The following is a 25675-nucleotide window of genomic DNA, read 5'->3' on the forward strand; positions in this document are numbered from 1 at the left end:
CGGGAAGAAACTCTGAGTTTTGCTTCTGCTTTGAGAAGAACCCGATGGAAAGATGGATGGACCTAAAGGATTCCCCTCCTGCCAGAGGGACACTCTGACACACCACCCTAAACACAGCCACCAAAACAGGGAGACCCAAAAATCAGTGGTACAAGCCCAGCACTGTCACGATTTTTCTGCAGGGACAACTGAATAAAATTCAAATAGAAAGAGAAAGAGCTTGCTGCCACCTCTGCAGGCTTGCTAAAAGGTCTTCTTGGTGCTGTTCCTTATCCCTACTCCTAATTTTACAGCAACATTAACTCAGTTTTCCAAGTTCTTTCCAGCTGGACACTTTCCACGCTAAAAGGCTGTCATTGATCAGCAGAATACAGTATATATTCCATATAAATATTCCATACACACCCCCCAGTCCGCTCCAGGCCACTCTGAGGAGTTAGTAAATGCTTGTGAGCAGAGCACTGGGAGGAAGTGATGCAGTAATGGGGAGGGAAGAGAGGGAAAAGCATCACGACAAAGTTTTAGAGATTACTGGAAGTCAAATGAAATGTTCAAGGAGATCATTTGTACGAAAGACAGAGAAGGAAGAGCCAAAAAACTTACACACTGATGTCTTCTGGTTGTTGTCCTTGCTGGGCATGAGCTTCACCCCCCTGGACTTGAGCTCCATTTGCTTTTTGACTGCAGGGACAGATGGAAAACAGAGGAAAGACAAGGAAAAGGTTTAGCTGAGCATCAGGGATCAGTTAAAAAGAAAATGATGAGACACTTGTACATCACCCACCCCCTGCATCCTTCCCTGGTGGCTGAGACAACTCACCCTGACCCCCCAAACCAGGAGGGACCCTTTCATTCACCACGTTAGGGCTGGATTGATGTCCCTGGAGAGCTTTTATTTGAAGATAAAACCAGGGTCTGACCCCCCCATCCCTCTGGAACCACACCATTAACACACCACAAATGGGAGAGAGGCAAAAGGGAAGCCCTGAGAAACTTCAGGGATCCTGAGAGGGAAATGCTCAGTGAGTTCCACCCAGTTTTCCTGCTGCAGTTTTTCCATGGATCCATCACACAGCAAAGCCACTCTCTGCTTCCATAAACTCTAAATATGGCCTGGGGGAGTGTTAGGCTCAAAAAGGCAGTAAAACAGCAGGGAAAAAACCCCAAAAAAACCATATTATTGGCAAAGAGAAGGGTAAATCCACCATGAACAGCCACAGGAAGAGCTGGATGGTGACTGTGCCCAAGGTCCAACGGGAACAACCTCCCAGCAGGAAGCACAACATCCAAAATCCTTTCCAGGAGCCTTTTCCTGGAGCAAACCAGCCCATCTCCCACTTCAAACTGCTCTCCCCTCTTTATCTTCCTCTTGTCATCCTTTCATCCCTAAATTAGCACATTCCAGAGACAAAGCTGTCAGGAAGAATTACCCCTGTCACTAACAAGGTTTTTTTTTAATCATGCCATTTTTTTTTGGCTTAAAAACCAGTCTGTTTGGAACATCTGTTCCTGGGGAGCTTCAGACAGGGAGATGTGGATTGTCACTCCTTGAAGCTCACCTGGGGCAGTGCTTTGAGAGGGAGAGAGAGAGAGGCTGGATGGGAGCTTTTCATTCATCATTTGCTCACAGCTTTTTGCTTTCTCTTTAAATAAAGCAGGGAGAACTTCAAACTCAGCCCCCTGCACCAGCTTAAATAATATTCATGAGGAAAAGTCACAGCTTTCTTACCAGCATTGGTATGTTCAGCCTGTGCAGGGGGGGTTGTCTAATTTTTAATTTAAGAGGAGAACACTAATTAACAGCAGGCCACTATCAAAGGGAATCTAACACTTGTTTCTTTTGACTCCAAATCCACCTGCAAACGCAGCAGGAGGGGAGCAGAAGGTCTCAGGATGCCCCAGAGATCCCCAGAGTCCTGCAGGTCACGGGGTGTTTGCAGCCTGACCTCGAGGTTTTTAAAAATCCGCCATCAAGGGACCACAGAAAGGACAGGGGGCTGCCAAAACTCACATTTCTGGGGCAAAACCCCTATTTCTGCCTCAACCAGGTTATCCTGCAGAACAGTGCAGGCCTTTCCAAGCAAGCACAGGGACGACCCTGCAGTTCCAGCCAATAAAACCCAGTCAAGTCTGAGCATCCAAGGCTAAATCTGAGCTGTTGCAGGATGTGCTGGGGTGATTTTCCAGGGTCTAATCCACTGCTCTGGGGCACGAGCAGTAGGGGAGCAGCTTTCCAAAAATAATCCCCATTTTTACATTCTCCACAACTTCCCACTGCCAAGTCCCTTTGTCCAGAGGAATGTTTGTGCAAACCCACCCTTGGCACAGCCCAGGTCTGATGGAGGGAACCTGCAGCCTCAGGGGACAGGCAAAGATGCCAAGCACTGGTGCCCCCACCCAGGGCTGGGGCTGGGGCTGGGGCTGAGGGGGGGTAACACAGCCCTGGCAGGGTCAGGACACCCCAACTGCCCAGCTCCAGCATTTCCCTAGTGCTCAACATCCCAAATCCAGCAGAAGGGGCTGGAACAAGATGGTCCTTGAAGTCCCTTCCAGGTTCAGGACACCCCAACTGCTCAGCTGAACATCCCAAATCCAGCAGGAGGGAGTGGAACAAGATGGTCCTTGAGGTCCCTTCCACGCTCAGGACACCCCAACTGCCCAGCTCCAGCATTTCCCTAGTGCTCAACATCCCAAATCCAGCAGAAGGGGCTGGAACAAGATGGTATTTGAGGTCCCTTCCAGGGTTAGGACACCCCAACTGCCCAAATCCAGCATTTTCCCAGTGCTGAACATCCCAAATCCAGCAGAATGGGCTGGAACAAGACGGTCCTTGAGGCCCCTTCCAGGATCAGGACACCCCAACTGCCCAAATCCAGCAGAAGGGGCTGGAACAAGATGGTCCTTGAGGGCCCTTCCAGGATCAGGACACCCCAACTGCCCAAATCCAGCATTTTCCCAGTGCTGAACATCCCAAATCCAGCAGAAGGGGCTGGAACAAGATGGTCCTTGAGGGCCCTTCCAGACTCAGGACACCCCAACTGCTCAACTGAACATCCCAAATCCAGCAGAAAGGGGTGGAACAAGATGGTCCTTGAGGGCCCTTCCAACCCACACCATTCCCTGGCTTCTCCAAGGCATGGAGAGTTCCTGACAACCAAAGCTGCCCCATGTTCAGCCCTGCCAGGTGACAAACACCCCCCTCCAAAGCTGGGCCTAAGGCAAAGCCTGGCTCCCAAATTCCAGCACTAAGGAGAAGGAGCAGCACACACCACACTCATTACCAAGCACAACCCCAAATCCAGAGCCCAGGACAGCTGGATTTGGGACTGTGCTTGCTTTACTCAGGACTAAAACCCAGGAAGCATCTTCTCCCCTAATTGCATCGTGTCCCTTCCAAATCCAGCTGATCAAGAGAGATCTCTGCACCCTCTCCCCTTAATCCTTCGTTTTGTTTGCAGCATGATGAAAGCCAAGCTTTACAAATGACTCAAAATTTAGATTAAACAAGGCACAATCCAGCAGCCCTCGCTTTAGGGGGGGAAATAAATAAATAAATAAATAAGAGCAGTTCTCCTGCTCTCTGCCCTCAAAAAATCTGGTATTTGAAAATCTGTTTTGTTTATAAGTCGGAATGTGGAGCAGTACTACAAAGGGCTGTGTCAGGATAATTGGATGAACAGAAACTTCTGTTTTCTGCAGGGTTTTGCTGCTCACACACATCCAATAAGATCTAATGGAATACTCAGCATCCTTGTCAAACTTGAGAGATGACATTACAAAGCTTTCTCCAGCGAGCAGCCAGTCAGGGGGTGTTTCTTTTAAAGCGTTTCATGTTGCTCTAAATGAGAATTTAAGAACACGTTTATTTATTTTTAATTTTGGAAAACAGCATTTCAGCAAAAAAAAAATAATAATAACAACAAAAAAAAAAATCTATTCTAGGAATCTCTGTTCTCCTTGCTGAGGGACTGCTGTTAAATACAGGCCTGCCTGACTTTCTCCTCCTCCCCCTGGGATGTTTTACCAGCACCTGGGATACTAAAAAATAGACAGCTTCTTCACAGGGGTTCTTACATTGGAGGTGAAGAAAATCACCCTCAAATCAACTGTTTGGGAACCCTTCTTTTAGCCAACCTATGGAATGGCTCTCCAGGAATCAGAACCTGCACAAGCACCAGGATTTTCCCTGTCCCTGCCACGGGATTGCCCAGAGGAGACTCCACAGGTTGTCCAAGGTGAGCCAGAACCCCTGTGGGGATCACACAGAGGTGTGATCCGAGGTGAAGAGTGGAAGATGTGCCAAAAATGAAGCCCATAAATCCCTAACTGGTCCATACCCAGCTGGGTGGGGCTGGCACCAACCCGTGGGAGGTGTGGAAGGGGGTGGGATGGGACGAGCTTTGAGGTCCCTTCCAACCTGAACCATTCCACGGTTCTGTGAGAGCCTCAAAAAGCCATTTCTGTGGTGCACAGGTAGGACAGAGTCCACCAGCCCCTGTAAAGGTGACAGCTCTGCTGGGACCTGCTCCCTGCCCGGGCTGGAGTTCACCCCACCCATCTCCTGGAGGGGAAGGGGATGGGCAATTATGTGTTGGTAACAATCAGCTGAAAAGCACTTTGGGGTCCAATTCCTTCAAGAAAACACGTGCAGGGAGGGAGAGCAGCAGCCAGAGCATCACCCACATCTCCCCTGCACCCCCTGCACCGCTCCCAACTCAGCAGCTTCTCCATCCCTGCACTTCCAGCTGCCAGGGGGGGACAGAGGACACCTGGCTGTGCTGCCACCTCACCTGATCTGGAAGGACACTTCTAGCTCATGCCCTTACCCCTGCAGGCACAGGGCATCTTTGGGAGATGGCAGAAGGGGAGGGAGGGAGGAAGGAAAAAAACCCCTGCATGGATTTCTCTCCAGTCCCTTCCAGTTTGCTCTCACGGGGTGTTGGGGGGGAAAAGTGTTTGCAGGAGCACAAGATTCACCTCAATAAAAGGGAAAAGGGGAAAATATTTAACTCTGCCAGGAAGGGAAGAATGTGCTGAATTAAACAAAAAAAACAACCCTCTCCACAGGCTGATTGTATCTAACCTTGCTTTTACATTCACACAGTGATTTCCAAACCAGGCCACGGATTAGGAGGAGCTGAGAGGGAACAGGCAACGAGGGTGTTCTGCAAAAAACTGAGGATCAATTTAAACAAGCTGGAAGGGAAATTGTTTTCTTATAGATTATCAGCAAAGCCAGACCCCGTCTCAGAGGACACAGGGGTGTTAATAAATGATGTATTTACACGTCCTCGGAAAACAGACAACAAATTAGATTCCCCCTCACCCTTCCTGCCTTCTCCTGGACCAGCCTGGGCTCTGATTCATCTCTCCTGATGAAAAATGCAGTGGAGTTGCTCTCCTTTCTATGGCATCACATGGCCTGTTCTGCAGGTGTTTCTCTCCACTGGGATATTTGGGTCCAGGCAAGGTGATGCTCCCAAGGAAAGGCTCACACTGGGTTTTGCTGGAGGTTGTGCTTGGGCACCTCGTGTTCCCCAGCCACAGATCCCACTGGCTGCAAACATCCTGCCCTCGGATCTGGGAGGTTTTGCTGCTTGGCTTCTTGTTTGTCTCCCACAGCACACTCCTGGAAAAGCTGCAGCCCAAGGCCTGGACAGGGGCACCCTGTGCTGGGTCAGGAACTGGCTGGAGGGCCTGGCCAAGAGTGGTGGGGATGGAGCTGCATCCAGTTGGGATCCGTCCCCAGTGGTGTCCCCAGGGATCAGTGCTGGGCCCAGTCCTGTTTAATGTCTTTACTGATGATTTAGATGAGGGCACTGAGTCCATCATCACCAAATTTGCAGATGACACCAAGCTGGGGGGCAGTGTCCATCAGCTGGAAGGCAGGAGGGCTCTGCAGAGGGACCTGGACAGGTTGGAGAGTTGGGCTGATTCCAACGGGATGAGGTTCAACCAGGCCAAGGGCCGGGTCCTGACCTTTGGCCACAACAACCCCCGGCAGCTCCAGGCTGGGACAGAGGGGCTGGAGAGCAGCCAGGCAGGAAGGGAGCTGGGAGTGGGGATGGACAGGGAGCTGAACAGGAGCCAGGGTGTGCCCAGGGGGACAAGAAGGCCAATGGATCCTGGCCTGGCTCAGGAACAGGGTGGCCAACAGGGCCAGGGAAGTGATTCTGCCCCTGGACTCAGCACTGGTGAGGCCACCCCTGGAGTGCTGTGTCCAGTTCTGGGCCCTCAGCTCAGGAAGGACATGGAGGGGCTGGAGCAGGGCCAGGGAAGAGCAACGAGGCTGGGGAAGGGACTGGAGCACAAGTGCTGTGAGGAGAGGCTGAGGGAGCTGGGGGGGCTCAGCCTGGAGAAGAGGAGGCTCAGGGGAGACCTCCTCACTCTGCAACTCCCTGACAGGAGGGGGGAGCCGGGGGGGGTTGGTCTCTTTTCCCAGGCAACCATCAGCAAGACAAGAGGGCTGGGTCTGCAGCTGTGCCAGGGGAGGGGTAGGTTGGAGATCAGGAAGAATTTCTTTGCAGAGAGGGTGCTCAGCCATTGGAATGGGCTGCCCAGGGAAGGGGTGGATTCTCCATCCCTGGAGGGTTTTAAGATGAGACTGGATGTGGCATCAGTGCCATGGGCTGGGAACCACGGCGGGGTTGGATCAAGGGTTGGACTTGATGATCTCGGAGGTCCCTTCCAACCCAGCTGATTCTATGATTCTACAAAATTATTGGAAATAAAGTACTGAAATCTCCCCTAACAGACAGGAGGAAGCTGACAAACCCCACAAAAACCAGCAAGGGGAGAAAAACGAGTGGCAGGTCCCCCCTGCCAGGCAGACCAAGGCCCTGCTTCAATGGCACCTCAAGAACAGTCGTTCAGCTCATCCTTTAAACACTCAACACACAAGAGCACAGTTCATTCTGTCTGACAACCCAGTGTGTGAGATTAGAACCCCCTGACATTTATCTAATCAGGGGAAATTATAACATTAATCTTTACTTTTCTATTTAAGGAGAAAGGATGACTCAGGCAGGTGTTTTAATAGAAAGCAGCACTGCTGACAGCAGAGGGAAGGTGTCCTACCAAAAGGCATCAGCTGCATGGGGAAAACAAAAGGGGGGTGGTTTCCTTATAATTTAAAGTAATTTATATGTTCCAGGAAAGCCAAGAGGGTTAAATAACCATGGTGGTTCAGAAAGCAAAGCTAAACAACATTGCTAAGGCTGAACAGCCAGGGAACATCCCAACTGGGCAGGTTTATCCAAGGAAAATCCTCTCCCTTTCACTCTGCTCCTGTTCCTGAGCTGTGGCACTTTCCCTCAAATTCCTCAATTCCCTGGGAGGAAAAGTGCTGAGCTGCACTAACCCCCCCTGGATGTCATTCCTGCTCCTTCCCTGCTTCCTTTTCCCTCTCCTTCATCCTGCCCCCAGAGCCACAACGTCCTCCAGAGCCATCCCAGGGAATGCTGCAAACAGCTCCAAGGAATTCCTTCCAAAATCCCAATTTTAGTGACCCCCTGGTCCCCCCCAGGAGCTGCCCCAGGCCAGGGCTGCCCCCAACCCCAGGGCAGCAGCTTCCCTGTGCTTGAGCCACCTGCCAGGACATCTCCTGGCCCTCAACAGCACCTTGGGATCCCAAGCCACAAATCTTTTTTACCCTAATCCCCAAATCTTTTTTACCCCAGTCCTGAAATCTTTTTTTACCTCAGTCCCCACATTTTTTTTACTGCAGTCCCAAAATCTTTTTTTTACCCCAGTCCCGAAATCTTCTTTACCACAATCCAGAAATCTTTTTACCTCAGTCCTGAAATCTTTTACACCCCAATCCTGAAATCTTTTTACCCCAATCCAGAAATCTGTTTTACCCCAATCCAGAAATCTTTTTTTACCCCAATCCCAAAATCTTTTTTACATCCCAGTCCCAAAATCTTTTTTCACCCCAGTCCTGAAATCTCTTTTTTACCCCAGTCCTGAAACCTTTTAACATCCCAGTCCAGAAATCTTTTATTACCCCAATCCAGAAATCTTTTTTTACCCCAGTCCTGAAATCGTTTTTTACCCCAGTCCCAAAATCTTTTTACCTCCCAATCCTAAAATCTTTTTATCCCAGTCCCAAAATCTTTTTTTTACATCCCAATCTCAAAATCTTTCCAAGGCCAGGCTGGAGCCACTTGGGCTAGTGGGATGTGTCCCTGCCCGTGGCAGGGGGTGGAATTAAATGCTCTTTAAATTCCCTCCCAACCCCAAACCACTGTGGGATTCCATCAAATCCACACTTCCCGGGATTCCAGCTGGAATTCCAGCAGGACACAGAGGGCTCCTGGAGCTGTGGATTGCCAGGAAAGCAGCGTGGGGGGGTGGGAGGGAGCAGCAGGAGTGGGTACCTTGGTACTGGGCACTGAAGCCCTTCTGCCTGTGGTTGCCATCAGAGGTGAAGTGGAGCCTCAGCCAGTTCTTGCTGCTGATCACAGGGGCAGGTAAATTCATCCCAGTGAACCTGCAAGAGAAGCAAAAAACCCCATTAGTGGGTGGGAATCACCCCCAACACTCACCTTTGCAGGTTTTCCTGCTCCCACAGGGATCCAGGAAACCCTCAGGGGGTGCCCAGCAAAGCACCTCCACCCCCCAGGGCTTTCCAGCCACAGGATCCCCCAAGTTTATTCAGCTCCTGCCTTTCTGGTTGCTTAACCCACTCCAAAAAAGTCTGTTTGTCTCCACTGAGGAGCAGGAAGCAGTGCAAGAACCATCTGATTTTTTCCTCTAAACTGTCAGAGGATTTTGGAACTGGGGTAAAAAAGATTTCAGGACTGGGGTAAAAAAAGATTTCTGGACTGGGGTAAAAAAGATTTCTGGATTGGGGTAAAAAAGATTTGGGGACTGGGGTAAAAAAAGATTTTAGGACTGGGATGCAAAAAGATTTTAGGACTGGGGTAAAAAATATTTCTGGATTGGGGTAAAAAAGATTTCTGGACTGGGGTAAAAAAAGATTTCTAGACTGGGGTAAAAAAGATTTCAGGACTGGGGTAAAAAATATTTCTAGATTGGGGTAAACTGCCAGAAAGGAGAAGTGATTTCTGATCCACCCCGACCTGGGTGAGAGCACAGCCAGCAACCAAGGTGGAAAACTCCCCAGCCCTTCAGACCTCTTTATATTTGTATTTTCTCTTAAAATACAATGCTGTTTTTGCTTTAGTAAACTCCAGCTCCTCGTTCCTGGCTGAGCTGTCTTTGTCTGGGACAACATTCCAGTCACAGCACTTGGACTGAGCCACATAAAGGGGACATTGCCCATGGCAATTCCAAATTATTTTAATCATCAGCTCTCAATTATTTAAAAACTGTTGGCATTCCAGTGCTTTTTTTTTTTTCTTTTTAGAGGAAGGTAAAAGGATCCTGGAAATCTCCATCCCCAAGGGTCACTCAGAGTTGGTGACACACATTTTTAACAGCAGACCTGACACCCAGGAGGCACTTTTAGAGCCCAACCAGCCCTTCCAGAGGTGAACTCTGGCAAACAGGGGGATCCAGGGTGTCCCTTGGCAGAGGATTTATTAATGGCAGAGGAACTGCAACTCTGTTAATGAACTTGCAGGGCTGATTATTGTGCATAACTAATGCATCTCTGCCACCTACAGTACAGACTAAACCCTGGATTAGCCACTGCCTGAGTCCTGCCCAATGAGCAGCGTGACTGGAAACACCCTTTACACCCCAAAAATCGCTTTTAAGATCGTTCTCCATCATTTCTCTGTCGATTATTTCCATTTTTCAGCCCTTTTGGAAGCACGAGGTGTTCCAGAAATGGATTCTCTGTGGCTTTTTGCCATCCTTGGGAGGACTCAAAGACAGCTGGACCGACTGAATTGGAAACTTTTCTCAACTAACTAAACTTCAAACCAACAGATTTGGGGCCCGGATCAAACACGGGGATGCCAAAAAACCCAATTGTGAGGAAGTTTCTGTGGCTGGTTGTTATGACAACAGGCTTAAAACTTCATCCTCTCAGCCCCCCAGAGGCCATTTTATTATTCATTCTGAACCAACAGTCAAAACTTCTCATCAAACAAATTTTAACTTTCATAACCGTGGCGAGACAAATAATTTGATGGAATGATATTAAAAAAAATAAGAGAACAATAAACTAAACCTGCCTGGATGAGGCAGAATTTCTCCTGTCCTCCATCCCTAGTTTTGTTTATTTTTTTTTTTAATATCCACATCCTTGAGAGGTGGATCCAGATTAGTAATCCACCCTTTTACCTTGGATTCCTCAGGATTCCAAGCTTTTATTTTTACTTTCTTGTTTTTTAAAGCCCATTAATGACCTGAAAAACTCTTCCAGCCTCTCTGTGTCCATCTGTCCCCTTGTCCCCTTCTTGCTGCCCATCCCCAGGACACAGACCCCCAGCCTGGTTTGGGTTTGGGCTGGAAGGGAGTTAAAGCTCTTTATCTCACTCTTGATGACCTTGGAGGTCTTTTCCAACCTCACTGACCAGCAGGAGTTCAGAATTCTGCTCTTTCCCCTCCAACAGTTGGACTTTGTTGTCACCTCCTGTCCCCAACTCCCCCCTTGAGCACTGCTGGGGAAAAAAATGCATCTCTCAAACAACTGATTTTATCCCAAATCCTTCCCAGCTGGGTTTTTAATCAGAGCACTGAGGTGTTGAGGGTTTATTTTTTGAAGCCTCCCCATTAAACACAGCTCCTCCAGTTCCTTTATTGCAGAACACAGAGAGGTTAATGGCATCAAAACTCCTCTTTTGAGGAAAAGCACCCAAGTGTGGCTTTCACAACTGTTTTTCTTCGTTTCTTTTCTTGCCCTTGTATTTCCCATGGAAGGCAGGCATGAAATATTTATCCCATTCACTCAGCCATCCCTCCCCTGGCACAATTAGTATTTCTGTACATGGATGGCACTGATTGCTCTGCATTCACATCCCATTATCTATTTACAATCCCAATTCCTGCTTTAATTTGTGGAGAGCAAGAAAGGGGGGGAGGAAAAAAAAAATCAATAAAATGTCACAAAGTGAGCTGGAAGCACTGGAAGAGAGGAAGGAGGTGTTTGCAGACACAAGATCCAATTGGAACCACTCTGGAATTTGGCTGTGCTGCTTCTCCAAGGACCCAAATCCAAGGAGCAGTTCCTGGGGTGGATGCAGGAGAGCAGGGAGTCAACTCAAGGTGGGAGTTCCACCTGAAATCCCATTATATCATGTGGAGATGATGGATTTAAGCACAAACCTGGAGGCATTTCTGTGCCCTGGAGCTGCCCAGAGCTGGGCTGCAGCTGAAAACCAGCCCCAGTGAGCCCAAATAAGGGATGAAGATCATCACTGGGCACATTTGATCTTTTTTTGCCCCCTGAACTAATCCTGTTTGTTTAATTTAATCCCTCTGTTCACTGAATCTCTCCCTCAGCATCCCTGTGGCACAGGGATCTCCAGCTGCTGCTCATCACTCCCCCCAGCCAGGCTGGGACATGCCCTGGAGCCTCCAACACACATTTAGGGTGAACCCCTCTGATCCTGCAGCTTCCCAGAGCTCAGCTCCTCCTCGTCCTGCTCTGGCTGGAAAGGAGACCCTCTGCAGTCAGTGGGAGAGGAGGAGGAGAGACTCCAGGAGAGGGGAGTCACAGAAAGCCCCCTGGTCCCTGTCAGGGCCAGTCAGCAGGAGATTTGAGGAGAAAAGCACTCCTGGAGCCTTGGCAGAACAAGAGAACCAGGATCACCCACCCCTGGGAGTGCCCAAGGCCAGGCTGGGTGGGCTTGGAGCAACCTGGGCCTGTGGAAGGTGTCCCTGCCCCTGGCAGGGGGTGGCACTGGGTGATCTTCACCTCCCCTCCCAACCCATCCCTGGCTCCCTGAGACACAACCTGGAGCTGCTCAGCTCACCCAACCCCTGCCAGAGCCTCCCATTCCCTCCCAGCCTTTATTGCCCTGAACCAGCCCAACTATTCAGAGCTTAATTTCCCTTTCAGTGCATCTCAGGGACATATTGCAGCAGCTCTTTTATATCTCCACCTATTATGATTCACTTCACCTGTATTTTTAACTTTTTCATCCAAACCTCTCCTCAAATTATCAGGAGAGCTGTACCATTAATTCTGAACATCTTATTTGAGCTTGTCTTACTCTCTTAAACAAAATACACTTAAGCACCTCTAGACCTCATTTCTCGGTCGCCAGAGACATCTCATCACAATGGACTTTTACAAGGGAAATGAATAATTAGATTAAAGTTATTGTTCCCCCTTTTAATGCTGGAGGGATGGAAAGAACACACCTGCATCTTAACTCTGGGCCAGGGGCTGGAATTTACTCGGGAAACGCAGAGGGAGATCCCACATCACCCCTTGGAAAGGCTTGGAAAGCATTGGGGTGTGATGTGTGAATCCCCAGGGATTCCTGACTGTGGAGAATCCTGGAAAAAACACTGGAAACAACAACAAGGAGCTTCCAGGTCCCTTCCTTCAGCACCACATTTTTAAGATCCCCCCAGTGGGGCTCCTGGGACAGGATCCCACCAGCTGGTTTCCTGCAGGAGGAGGAGCAGGGAACTCCTCATCTCCCAAAAGGAATAAAAATGTCCTTAAGAGGATGAGTTATTTTAGAAATGCAAGTGTGGAAAAACTTCTTGGTGTGTTCATCCCACCACCCTGCAGACTCCAGGGAATGGGGTGGAAGCAGAGCAGCTCCTGATCCCTGGAAGTGCCAGAACAGGAGAGCTCTGCTCAAAACCCAGCAGGTGCCACCAGAGCTGGAAATGAAACAACTCTGCTGGTTTGGACTTTGCCTCAGCCTTAATCCCAGGATGAGGTTTCAGGGTAAATCCCTCTCCTGGTGCCAGGTGGGCACAGCCCCTTTGGCCTCCAAGGCACCTTCTTGTTTCCTCTCAATGCACTTCGCTCATCTGTTAACAACAGACTTCAACAAATCCCTCCCAGAGCCTCCCAGCTCCAGGGATCCCTCTCTCTGCTCCTTCCAGAACCTGGTGCTGGAAGGGAAATCACATTCATTCATCACTCACAGTTTGCTTTCTCTCCCCCTTTCCCTTCTTTTTTTTCCTGCATTCCATCAAAACATGAAAGTGTTTCCACGCAGCAGCAAAACTTCAGTCACTGACATCAAATTTAATTACTCTCCCAGATGAATTTGCTGGCTACAACCAAATCACTTTCCTTTTTTTTTTTTTTCCTCCTAGCAGGAACCTTTACACTGAAGTTCTTAATTCTTCATTTTTTATGTGACATTTCCCCCAGCTCATCCTTAAAGGAGCATAAACCAAATCCTTGGCTGATTTGGGGCAATGAAGCTCAAATGGAGACAAAGCCAAACTCATTTCCACTGTACAGGGGACCTGACAAAGTAATTTCTCTGCTGTTTTCCTTAACCTTTGAAACGTTTCAAAATTACTTCAGTCTGAATTTTCTTGGATCCCTATCCTGGATTAATCACAGTCACTTTAATGAAAAGTGATTCAACAAGTCCACAGGCATTTCTGAGACTGTCACAACCGAGCAATTCAACAGGTAAAAAAAGGACTCTGAGGAATTCTTTCCCCATCTAACAGTTATTTAGGCACACACCCACCCAAAAGAGATGATTTCTTCTTCCATTTAATGCACACAGACAGGGCACTACCCACATATACACACATATGCAATATGTTGGATATAGAAGGAGCAAAGAGCTCGTGTGGAGGCAAATATTTTGCTTTTAAGAATGTACTTTTACAGTGGAAAACCAGCATTTGGCTCCAAACAAAAAGGTAACAAACGTGACTATATTTATTCCATTCAAGAGCAAAACAAACCCTAACTGAAGACAACAGAAGAATGGTTAATGCAATTAATGCAGTTGGAGCTCCCTGATGCTGCCTGGCAAATCCCCCCCCCCCAGATCTGGGCTACAGCTCTATTATCATTTCCTCTAAACCCTTCCTGCCTCCCTATCAGTGCCACGGAGATTGTCTTCCCCGAGCAGGCAGAGGGAGATGTGCTGATAACTGTATTTATGACAGGACAGACTGTATTTATTAGCAGATAAATAACCCCCAGCCCCATCCCTCCCTGCACAGACAGGCTTTGTCAGCCTAACAATGCACTTCAGTTCCATTAAACTCGGGACTTTTTATTGCCAGATTAGGCAATTAATAAATAAATTAGGCTGGGGGATGTTCCCACAACGCTCAGAATTCTGCAGGGGGAGCCAAACTGGAGCTGCAGCCTCCCTGTTTTCCAGCTCACCGGGCACACGAGTTGCTCCCTCTGGGAACTGGAGCACAGTCAGGTCACCTCAGCTCTGCCTCTGACTGCACAGAAGGGACCGAGCTGATCCTGCCTCCCCCTGCCTGCCTGGACAGTGTCACATTAATAACGGAGGAGCCTCAGCTTGGGGGACAACTGGGGGCCAGGCTGGAGCTGCACCACGTTCACACCAGACACGGGCTCAGACTGTCCTGTCTCCTCCCCTGGACTCTGCCCTCGCAGCCCAGAACTGTTCACAGCTTGTTCCACTCTCAGGTTTGCTTTTGTCGAGCATTAATTAGGCACTCAAGGAGAAAAAAAGGGCCGTGTTCACCTGCTGCCACCAGCTTTCAGGCTCTTGAAGAACAAGGACCTTTAGAAAAGAGGTGGAAAGGAAGGAACCCCGTGCCAAAGACCCCTCAAACCCCAAAGGAGCTCACAAGGTCGACCCCCACGCTCAGGATGGAGCCACAAGTCACCTGCCAGACACTGCAGGGTGTCACCAGTGTGTCACCAGTGTCACCAAGTCCTCTAAAGACTCCTCCCCTGCCTCCTCTCTTTTGTTTCTGTAGTTTCTACAAAGGCTCAGCAGAGAGTCCCAGAAACCGGGAGAAAACAAGACCTGGGAAGTGAAACCTGGATTCCTGACAGCTCCAGGAGAACCTGCTAAAATTCCAGCAGAGATGACAGTGAAATGCAAAGCAGCCTGGGGAAGAAGGGAAGCAGAGAGTGGCAGTTTCTGAGGCAGAGATTGATGTGGTGGCTCCATGTTCAGCACCGTGGGACAGGAATGTCACCTGAGTTTTAACATAAAGCTGCCACTCGATGCTGGTGACAAATAACGGCCCCCAAACACCCCAAACGCTGTGGGGCCACAGGATTTCTGCCTCCCTTTCAAAGCTGAAGGGAACTGGTGAGCTGGGAAAGCCCCCAGAGCCAGGCCTAAGCCAGGTCTAACAGGGCTGCTGCCTCCAGGCAGAAGTCTGAACTAACCAAGTGATGGATGTCCCCTGTGCCATCCCCTGTGCCCTCCCCTGTGCCATCCCCTGGCCATCCCCTGTGCCATCCCCTGTGCCCTCCCCTGTGCCATCCCCTGTGCCATCCCCTGTGCCATCCCCTGGCCATCCCCTGTGCCATCCCCTGGCCATCCCCTGTGCCATCCCCACCAGCTCCTCCACCACAGGCACTGATGGATGACAGAACAGTGTGTCCCATCCTCCCACCTACCCAGGAGAGGCTGAAGGTTTTATTTATTTCTATTTTGACCCTGGAATGATGGGCAAGAGCCCTCCTGGCCCAAAGGTCCAGCTGCTCAGGGTGCTCAGCTCTCACTGCACTGGGAGTTCCGTGTGAGTGAGGCTCTGGTTAGACCTTGGAAAGCTTCTGCCTTGGGACAGGAAGATGGGACTGGGTGCAGCACTCCTGTCCTGCTGGGTATCCACACACAGAACCTCCTCCCCACCTTCCCAGCAGCCACAACAACCCTGAGCTGTCCAGGTCAAGACTCTGATTTCACTTTGCAACCTCCAGAATTCCTGTTGCAAAGAGCTCAGTGGAAGCATCTGGTTGTTTACTCCAGATATTCCTTTAGCAGGAGGTCCAAAAATGAGGAAAAGCTGCCTGGTGGCTTTGAGCCAAGTCCCAGAAGCTGCTTTGTCCCTGAACTCCAACCTGAGAGGGCAACAACACAGGTATGGCAAGAACCACGATTAACAACAGCAAATGGAACTAAAGGCACACATCCCTGGGGCACAGCACCAGCAGAACCCAGCCCACAGCAGCCCTGGGTCTTCCAGGAATCCCTCCTTCCCCTTCCTGTAAAAAGTGCAAAAGCCTCTGTCTCCAGCACAAATCATTAATAATTAATTGCTGCACAGGGGCAGTGGGAGGCCAAAAAAAAATAATGGAACGGCTCTCCAAGGTCATTTCAGCAGCATCAGTAAATGAGGCCTCCCTGAAGATTCATCACACTGAAAAATCCATGTCCTGTGCATTGAACTTCAGAGAAAAGAGAGAGAGATCAAACATTATTAAGGCTCTGAGCGGGAGCTACAAAAGGCAGGAAATCCAGTGTTGAGTCAAATATTGGCTCAAATTCAAAAAGGAGCAGAATTGGAGGAGAAAAAGATCCAGATCAGGACTGGAGCATGTTTACCTTGTTAATTCCTGATACTCCTCTGCTCTGATCAAGGTGCTTGGGATGGGGCAGAAATGGAACCAAAGCCAGGCAGAGTTCCCAGAAGCCCAGGCTGGGAGCAGTGCATCTTCCAGGCAGCCCCTCGGGAAATCTCCTGTTCCACACGGAGCAGGTCGGCCCAGAATTCCCCAGAATTCTCCCCAAGGTGAGCCAAGGAGCCCCATGGCCCCCAGCCCAGGGCTCTGCTCTCCTCTGCAGTCTGCTCACAAGTCCAGACAGGCCTGGGGTGAGACCTTGTGCTGCAAAAATCATCCCCACACGCTGAGTTATTTGTTCTTGTGCTTCAGATGGGATGGAAAATATTTCTGTCCCCTTTTTTTTCCCAGGTCCAGAACTGCACCAACCCAGAGAGCAGGACTGGGGGGTAGAGCAGTGCAGGGTGTTAAAGCTGAGCATTCAAGTGCAGCAGCCCTGTCAGGGCATCAGTGACCCAGCTCAGCTGCAGAGAGCACCAGGCACGAAGGCTTCTCTCATCCCAGTCCTTCCTCCCTTCTCTCATCCCTCCTCTCATCCCAGTCCTTCCTCCCTTCTCTCATCCCTTTTTTCATCCCAGTCCTTCCTCCCTTCTCCCACAAGTCCACCAATCTGCCCTCACCAAAATCAAGTTTTTTTTGCAGAATCACAGAATAGTTTGGGTTGAAAAGGACCTTGAAGATCTTGTTCCACCCCCTGCCACAGGCAGGGACACCTTCCACCAGCCTGGATTGCCCAGAGCTCCCTCCTCCTCTTGGGAAGGGCAGGGATGTGCTGCTGACTCGTGCTAATAAATAAAAGACAGGCAGCAAACCCAGATCAGCTGTGGGATCACAGAGAGGAATTTTCATGAGGGAGCAAAGATTCTGTAATGCTGATGTTGAAGGAGCAGCAGTTTGGGCAGAATGGTCCCCCTGGCAATTCCTGAGGCATCTCCAGAAGGAGAATATATGGGATTATGGCAGGGAAACGTCTCCTAACGAAGCAGATCCTTAACTTGCTCTGACATTGTCATTTGACACGACTGCAAAGCAACAAATACTGATTGTGCCAGGATATCAAACCCCGTGAGAGGTGCCAGCTCCCAGCTAAAGCCACACATTGCACTGCAAGAGGCTCAGTTCTGCCCTGAATTCCACCTTGTCCTCACTGACTCTTTGGGAAAGGAAAAGGAAAGGAAGGGAAGGGAGGGGAAAGGGAAAGGGAATTTCCTGATAAACTACACCAGAGCTTGACTGTAACCAGCAGCAGAGACGAGAAAGGACCTTCAGGAACATCCAGACAATGAAGCTACAGGAGAAATAAAGCCTTTTTTCACCCCAACACAGCTTTTCCCAGCCCAACATTAACGGCTTTGGCTCCTCCTGTTAAGGAAACCATTCTGAAAAGATGTTTGCAAGATCATATTTACTTATCAGGCAACTGAATCATTGGAGCAGAGGAGCACAAATGAGCCTGTCCTTATCACTTGTGGTGAATTAGTCACAAAAATCCATTTTCAAGGGGCTGCTGCAACAAAACGGTTTGTTCTTGAGAGAATTCCAGGAATTCGATGCAAGTAAATAAATTATATGTCCAAGGCCAGATTGGAGCAATCTGGGATAGTGGGAGGTGTCCCTGCCCGTGGCAGGGGGTGGCACTGGGGGGGCTTTAAGGTCCCTCCCAAGCCAAAGCCCTGTTTGATTCTAGAACTGCTGTTTCTGAGGATCTGGTGGCAGGTTCTCCTCAGCACAGTGAGCTCAGGCAGTGACACATCCCCAGAAACTTCCATCTCCCACTGAGGAACCCAGGGAAGGAGGCAGGGAATCAGTCAAGGTCACACAAATGGATCGGAGCAGAGCGTGGAGTGGGAGAAACCCAATAAATCCCAGGAGTCACTTAATGTACAGAATATCCAGCCCAGCCCTGCAGGGCCTGGGAAAGCAGCTCAGTGTTCATAAAACACTCTGCTCAGCCCTGAGTTTCGGGGGGAGGGAGGAGCATTTGTTAATTTAGGTTGTTTCATGCTGTCTGCTTAATATCAATGGATTGAGCTGGTGCCTGTTGTGGAGTTGGACAGAGGGAGTAACAGAGCTTTAATTGGCACAAATCCCAGGGCAGGCTCTGCCAGGAACAGCTGCTGTCTGTCTGGGAGAACAGCCATTCTTTTTCCCAAAGTCTTACAGCACCAGGACATAAAAGACTCCAAACCCTGGGGGATGCATTTCTTACCTGACAGAGAGTCCCAGGACAAAACACACCCAGGGACAGCAGGGAAAGAGGCTTTGGAGAGGGACCCTCCCCTGGGATGTGGCTGTGGGATGCTCCTCCAGGGAATGTGTGAACCACTCTGCTCCATGGACAGGAGTAGAACCTTCTGGAAACTTGCCTGAGCACCAGTAATTGTTGGGAATGAGCACCAGGAATCATTAGGAATGAGCACCAGGAATCATTAGGAATGACCACCAGGAATCATTGGGAATGAGCACCAGTAATCATTGGGAATGAGCACCAGTAATCATTGGGAATGAACACCAGTAATCATTGGGAATGAGCACCAGTAATCACTGGGAATGAGCACCAGGAATCACTGGGAATGAACAGGACAACCCAGGGCAAGGCAGGGACAAAAGTCTCCCCCAGCTGCTTCCACACTCCTCACTTTGCCTCTTCCTGCAGGACATTCCCAGAGCACAGAGCACAAACTTCCCAGAGAAGCTGTGGCTGCCCCTGGACCCCTGGAAGTGCCCAAGGCCAGGTTGGAGCAACCTGGGATAGTGGGAGGTGTCCCCACCCATGGCAGGGGGTGGGACTGGATGGGCTTTAATGTCCCTTCCAACCCAAACCATTCCATGATTCTCTGACTCCTGGGAATGGCTGAGAGCTCCACAGGACACGTGCCAAGGTTGACTAAACGTTGCCTTATGTCTGAATTAATCCCATCGCCCGTAATGATAATTAAAAATTATTAGTTCTGAAAAGACCTGGCTGCCCTCGAGCCCTGCAGGGTAATTCCCCAGGGAAACCAGTGTTCCCAGGGAAACCAGTGTTCCCAGGAATGTGAGGGGGAGAAGGACTGGACTGAGAGTGCACAGGGCCCGTGCTGGGGATGCTGCTGAGGCTCTGACTGCAGAGAGCAGCGAGACCTTCTGCCAGGAGCACGACAACGTGGCACCCCCAGAGAATCCAGGGCCTGCAGCACCTTCTCCTGAACTGGGACCTGCCTGGACAGCCCTGGGACAGCAGCCAGGAGCAGCTGCACAGCCACAGCCTCTTCTCCACATTGAACAGCAACCACAGGTTGCAGAAATACTCCTTTGTGCCAACCAACAGCTCAGCTCTGCCCTGAATCCCAGCAAAACCAGCCCACCCAGAGACCCACCCAGGTGCCCTGGGAGGGAGGGATGGGAAGGATGAGCAGGTGGCACATTCCAACAGGAATTCCTGCAGGAGTTACCCCCAAACATCCCCCAGTGAGCTCTGGGGGGAGCTGGGCTGTGGCACTGCCCCGTGGGATGGGGAGATCAGGGCGGGTTATTGGGGAGCCCCGGGAAGATCCAGCTCAACCCATGCCTGGATTTCTGAGCCTCTGCACACCCCAGGCACAACCAGACTCCAGGCAGCACTTCCCCCATGCACCAAACCCCTCATTGTCTATTTTCAGCTGCACAAACACGCCCTCCCAGACAGGGACCCAAGGCAGTGATTTCCCCAGGTACCGAGATATCGCCGTGCCAGACAAACCCAGCAGAGACTGACAGCTTTGCTTGCCTTCCAAGTGATAACTTCGGTTCTTCTCCTGCAATCAACAATCCCACGTCTCCTTCTGTACCCAAAGATTTCATCTGTACTCCTGAAACAGTGCCCCAAGCCCACAAGGATGTTCATTTTACAGAAGCCCCTGCTCTGCCCTAGAAATTCCTGTTCCAAACCTGACCTGTCACAGGCCTTTCTCCTCTAGGCAGCTTTTCTTTTGTTAAAACAAAAAATGGCATTACTTTGTGGAGCCCTGGCCAGCTGGAGGTGGAGGCACTACAGAGAGGGCAGTTCTCATGAATTAATCCTGTTAAGATTTGGGAGAAAATCAGCATAAGAAAATCACAAAATATCGTTACAGTTGTTCATCAGCTGCAAAAAGCCTGAGCAACTTCCTCTACCTGTTGGCATCTCTCGCCCTTCATTATGATAACTCCATCATAAAGTGCAGCTGAGTCATTTCCTATTTGCTGTGTCACAGTTCAAATTATCAATCAGGACGACCAGGAATGGATTTTTCCAGCCAGGAGATTCAATTACACACCCCTGGAGGACGCTCTCATGAAAACCCCCGTGACAAACCCAAAATCAAGGTGGCATTTTTGTCTGCCCCGTTGACAAACACGACCAAACTACAAAGCACAGCCCACAGGGGGGGGAGGAGGCAGGTGACCTCACTATCAAGGAAAACCAGGCAGCACATTCAATCCCAGCACAGCTGCTGTCAAGAAACATCCCCGAGATCAGCCCTCCTGGAACCTTTGTTATCTCACCCACTGGTGTCTTATCTGGGGCCCGGCAGCACTTCAGCACTTCCACACAGCATTCCCAGTGATCCCCCCGGAACAAACTGCTCTGCAGGTCCCCCAGAGCCCTTCCCCTCGCTCACACAGGGCTTGGCAGCCTGGTTTTTGATTTTTGCAGCCCCCCAGAGCTGTGCCCCCCACGGGAGGAGTGGCTCGAGTTAAAGCAGTCAAACCCTGGTGACGAGGGACAAGTGGTGTGAGCCCAGACAGCCCAAGGGCCACGATGCCATGATGACACACAAACCATCACTTTGCATTATCCCACCAAATTTTAGCAGTTTTTTATATTCCCAGCCCCAAGGGAGAACAGGGGACAGCCCTGAGCTGTTTAAAACCACGATAACCTGGTGAGATGATGTCCTTGGGGACACCACTGAGGGAATGCAGGAAAAGGATCTTCCCAGGAGTGACCCCAGGGGAGAAAGGAGAAAGAGCTTTATAAAACCTTCATGTGGGGATCGGCCAAATATACCCACGTGGGGGAGAGGAATCACAGAATCCCAGGATGGGTCAGGATGGGAGGGACCACAGTGGCTCAGCTGGTCCCACCTCCCTGCTCCAGCAGGGTCATCCCAGGGCACAAGGCACAGGATTCTGGAATATCTCCAGGGAGGAGATTCCACCCCCTCTCTGGTCTCTGTTCAGGGCTCAATCACTGCCCAGCAAAGAAGTTCTTCCTCCTGTCCAGCTGGAGCTTCCTGGGCACCAGTTCCTGCCCTGCTCCTGTGCCATTGCTGGCCCCCCCCAGCAGAGCCTGGTCCCTCCTCTGCCCCCTCCCTGCAGCCCCTGACACACCCTGGGGAGGGCCCCTCTCAGGGTCTGCCCTGGAGGCTGAACAGCCCCAGCTCCCTCAGCCTTTGCTGCTCCCAGAGCTGCTCCATCCCTTTGTATCCCTTCATCCATCCCAGGAATGCCCTTGCTCCCTTGTCCCAGTCACCCCAGGGTGGTCAATAACAATAAAATGTGCCTGCAGAGCTTTCAGCCTAAAAACCCAATTCTCCAGGCGGTTTCCTGCACTTACTCTGTAATAGCATTTTTTTATGGCACGGGGAGAAAGAACCTAATATTGCAATTACTTCATTTAATGCCATGTAATGGCTGAACAGGCTTGTCAGCTGCCTGGAATATAGAACAGGCAAAGTATGGGATAATTGCATTAAAGGGGAAAACAGGAGTAACTACTCATATTAAAAAGGGTCAGAAATAAAAGGCAACACGGTGTGAATTGTAGGGACAGGGAAGAGTTTCTGACAGGCAGCTGAAGACCTGGCACCTTTTGGCACAGGAGAGACCATTCCCCTCCTGGGCACCTTCCAGCTGGGACAATAAAGGGGAAAAAGGAGGAGGGATTGGAAGCACAGACTTCCCAGGGCTTGCAAAGGGGTTTCTGTGAGGGGTTTGTGGGTCAAGGACAAGGCACCTCCAGAGGGAGGATTTTCCTGCACCAGGAGCTGGTGCATTGCAGCAGCCCTGGCACTCTGCCCCTGGAGAGCCTGGCAGCCCGAGGCCCTAAAGCTGTTTAACCCCCTTCCCCCCTGGCTGGACAGCCCCTCTGCAGCTGCAATGAGCCCTCCCTGAGCCCTGAGCCTGAGCCCTGACTCCACGGCAGGAAAAAGGAGACTGGGGAAAAAAAAAATAGTAATAAAGTTTTCCCTTGGAAAACCAAACGGGGATGAGCCAAGGCAGGGATGGCAGGGCATGATTTCACTGCTGAGGGTAAGCACTCCTCACTCCAGCTTCCAAAAGCCGAAATTCCAGTCTCCCAGGCTCTGGAAATAAGGGAAGATGACGATGGCTGAGGCTCTCAAGGAAGGGAGGGAAAGCAAAGCACCTCAACTTAACAAAAGAAGGAAACAACAGAAGCGGCAAGAACGTGTCCTGAGATTTTCCAGGTCTTCCAGCCCAAACCATCCCATGGTTCCATGATTTTATTCCCCTGTGCTTTGCTCACTTCTGTGCACGAGGAAGGCACCAACATCTGCCACCACAGAACCAGCTCAGGCACCAGGGTTTGGCCAAAAGGACCCACGTTCACCCCTCGGCCAAAAAGGGAGCAGTTCTCATCCCAAACCTCAGCTCTGTGCACCTGAGAGTCCCTCTGTCTGTAACAAATGCCAAATATTCACCAAAGGTTATAAAAGGCAATAGATCCTATTTACCTGGTGACTTTTAAGGTCCCATCAGCGTGTTGAGACCTTTTCCTGTGATCCCAAATCAGGCCAAGGAAGAGTCCAAGAGATGCAGCTTTTAGAAGTATCTCTGGACTCACAGTGTGTAATTATGGGAACCAACAGGGACAGAAAACACCTCCTTTCTTCCCTCTGAAGCTCTCAGACATTCCATAACTTCTCCCTCCAGGAGATTCCACACAGATCCCACACACCTTCACACTGATCCCTTCAGCTCAGCTGACAAATGCCAACATTCATTTACCTCATAATTAACATCATTACGAGCAGTGACATTTTTCTCATCTTCCTGCTCTTTTTTTTTTGTATATGTGTGTCTTGATGCTTCTGTCAAGGGGCTGTTTTCACTCTCAGTTTTTTAAAGAAACAGTAAAAACTCCCTGTTTCAAATGCTGCAGAGATTACTTGGTGACCCCCTCAATAATAGGCTGAATTTTTAAAAAAAAAAAAAAAGTCAAATACTAGAAATACAATATTTAGAGATTCCACTTTTCCCTGGAAACCCAAACAGGTCCACAAATTATCTCCTGTTGCAAAAATCTTTCCCTCACAGTCAGGTCTCTGCAGCCTCAGGACATGTTTGCCCAGACAAGGTGATGACATTGAGAAGGATCTCAATTAGAAAAACAGACAAAAATCCCCTTCAATGAACAATTTCAGGATGACTTTATATATATCCACATGATAAACCAAACACCAGAGAGAGGATGAGCAGCCACAGGAAGAGCTTTGCCTGCTCTTGGCGTGTCTGAACTCGGTCTCTGCTCCCCACAAATGATTTGTCCTTAACAATTCATGTTGTTCCACGTGAAAATCCTCTACTGGAGAGGAAGTTGGAGCAATAAAGCTGCTTTATCGTGGTGTATCTGCCTGCAGAGCCCCACGGGGGTGGAGGGGTGTTAAACCCTCCCAACACCTCCCCGTGCTGGAGAAGAGCGGGACAAGATCGATGGTTGTGTCCCCACCCCAGCACTGACCTGTGTTTATTCCAGCTCTTCTATCCCAGATTTACCTGAACCCAGCTGACCTATTTTGATGAAATATGTAGGTAATTCAGGGACATGAGCAAACATTCTGCTGAGCTCAGATAAATGGCCTCAATTCAAAGTGAATTTTATAAATGACCCAACCCAAGTGGGACACGCGCCGGCTTTATGTGCATTTTAACACAGTGCACTCCTCGAGGCAATCTGACTGAACATCATCAATTCCACATTTAAATACAATTCCTGGGGAAGATCTGGAAAGAACACGGGGAAAAAACGAGGCTAAATAAAACAAATCAGGGTAAGAGTGAAAAGAGTTTTGTGTGTAGCTCCCCTGAACTCTGGGAATTGGGGAGGCTGAAAAGTCTCTTAGGCTGAATTATTGAGATAATAAAGCACCTGCTGAAGAGACCTCTGACTGCTGTAATGAAATTATTTCATTGCCCCAGAATAATCACCGGTGCAGGTTCTCTTTGGAGAGCAAAAGAAACAAGGGAAGGGAAAGTGGGAGAGAGAAATGGAATGCAAATCAGGCTTGAAAGGAGGGAGCCCCTGGTTCTGCACAGGGCTGGGGCTGCTCCACTTTTATTTCCTGGTGTGAGGGCACTGCAAAACCACCCAGAGTAAACAGGAGAGGGGGAGAGGGGAGCAGGAAAACACCAGCACGTTCTGTCCACGAGCTCTTGCCCAGCCTGACAAGTCACTGCCCCTCTGGGCCACCATGAGCCAGCCCAGCAATGCCACAGGTCCTGATTGCACTGGAATTTGGAATTATGCCATTAAAAAGTTATCCACGTGCGATACAGGGATGACTCCCTACTTCCAAGGCTTCTGTTCTCCCATCCTTTACCTTGCAGAGAGACACGAGTTCTCCAGAAGTAGGGGCTGTTTCATAATTTAATACTTATGCAACTCGCTACATATGAATATTTAACACTGCTGGGAACTTCAATAAATCACCTTGTACTTAGAATGAATGGTCAAAATTTCAATTTGTTTTATTCATAGTCCTGTTCTCAGTCACAAGAATTCTGACAGGGACAGCCAAGCTCACCCTTTTCCTGGGAACGACTGATTTCACCTCTTAAAAACAAGCAAACAAAACACAGGGAATTTCTTTTATTCCCAGACAAACCTGCAGAACCTTTTCACATTTTCATCACCTAAAATGTAATTAATGAAGGCTTTCAAACGCCCAGAACCTTTCAAATTAATGAAAAGTCCACCCAAATAAATTAGCCATGTAGTCCGAGGGCTGTGGATTTAACTACCAGCAGTTATCCTGACAGGAACCAAGAAACAGCTGCCACATACAATTATTTTTAGGGCTGCTACTAAACCATTCTCACATTATGAGCTGCCACCTCTCAGCAGCCAACGGCGGCTCCACATTTCACCGTGACAAAAAACCAGAGGCAGCCACTTCCCTCCTTGGGGGTTACAGGGTTGGGGTGGGGATAAATGGGTGAGAAATGGAGCTGAGCCCCAGTGCTGGGGGAGGAACAGGGCCAGGACATCACCACAGCCATGACATCACCGTGATCATG

General features: G+C 49.7%; 1 protein-coding gene across 1 annotated transcript in view; it reads right to left on the reverse strand.

The window, feature by feature from the left end:
• CSMD2 (CUB and Sushi multiple domains 2) overlaps positions 1-25675 on the reverse strand; it is a 257406-nt gene that overhangs the window by 144302 nt on the left and 87429 nt on the right. Inside the window, exons 6-7 of the mRNA XM_017828252.1 lie at positions 8379-8491; positions 604-681 (exon numbers count right to left, since the gene is read on the reverse strand). Of these exons, the coding sequence (XP_017683741.1) occupies positions 604-681; positions 8379-8491 (191 nt within the window). The remainder of the gene's footprint in view (positions 1-603; positions 682-8378; positions 8492-25675) is intronic.

This window comes from Lepidothrix coronata, unplaced genomic scaffold, assembly GCF_001604755.1.
Source record: "Lepidothrix coronata isolate B3197 unplaced genomic scaffold, Lepidothrix_coronata-1.0 Scaffold147, whole genome shotgun sequence".
Lineage (NCBI taxonomy): Eukaryota > Metazoa > Chordata > Aves > Passeriformes > Pipridae > Lepidothrix > Lepidothrix coronata.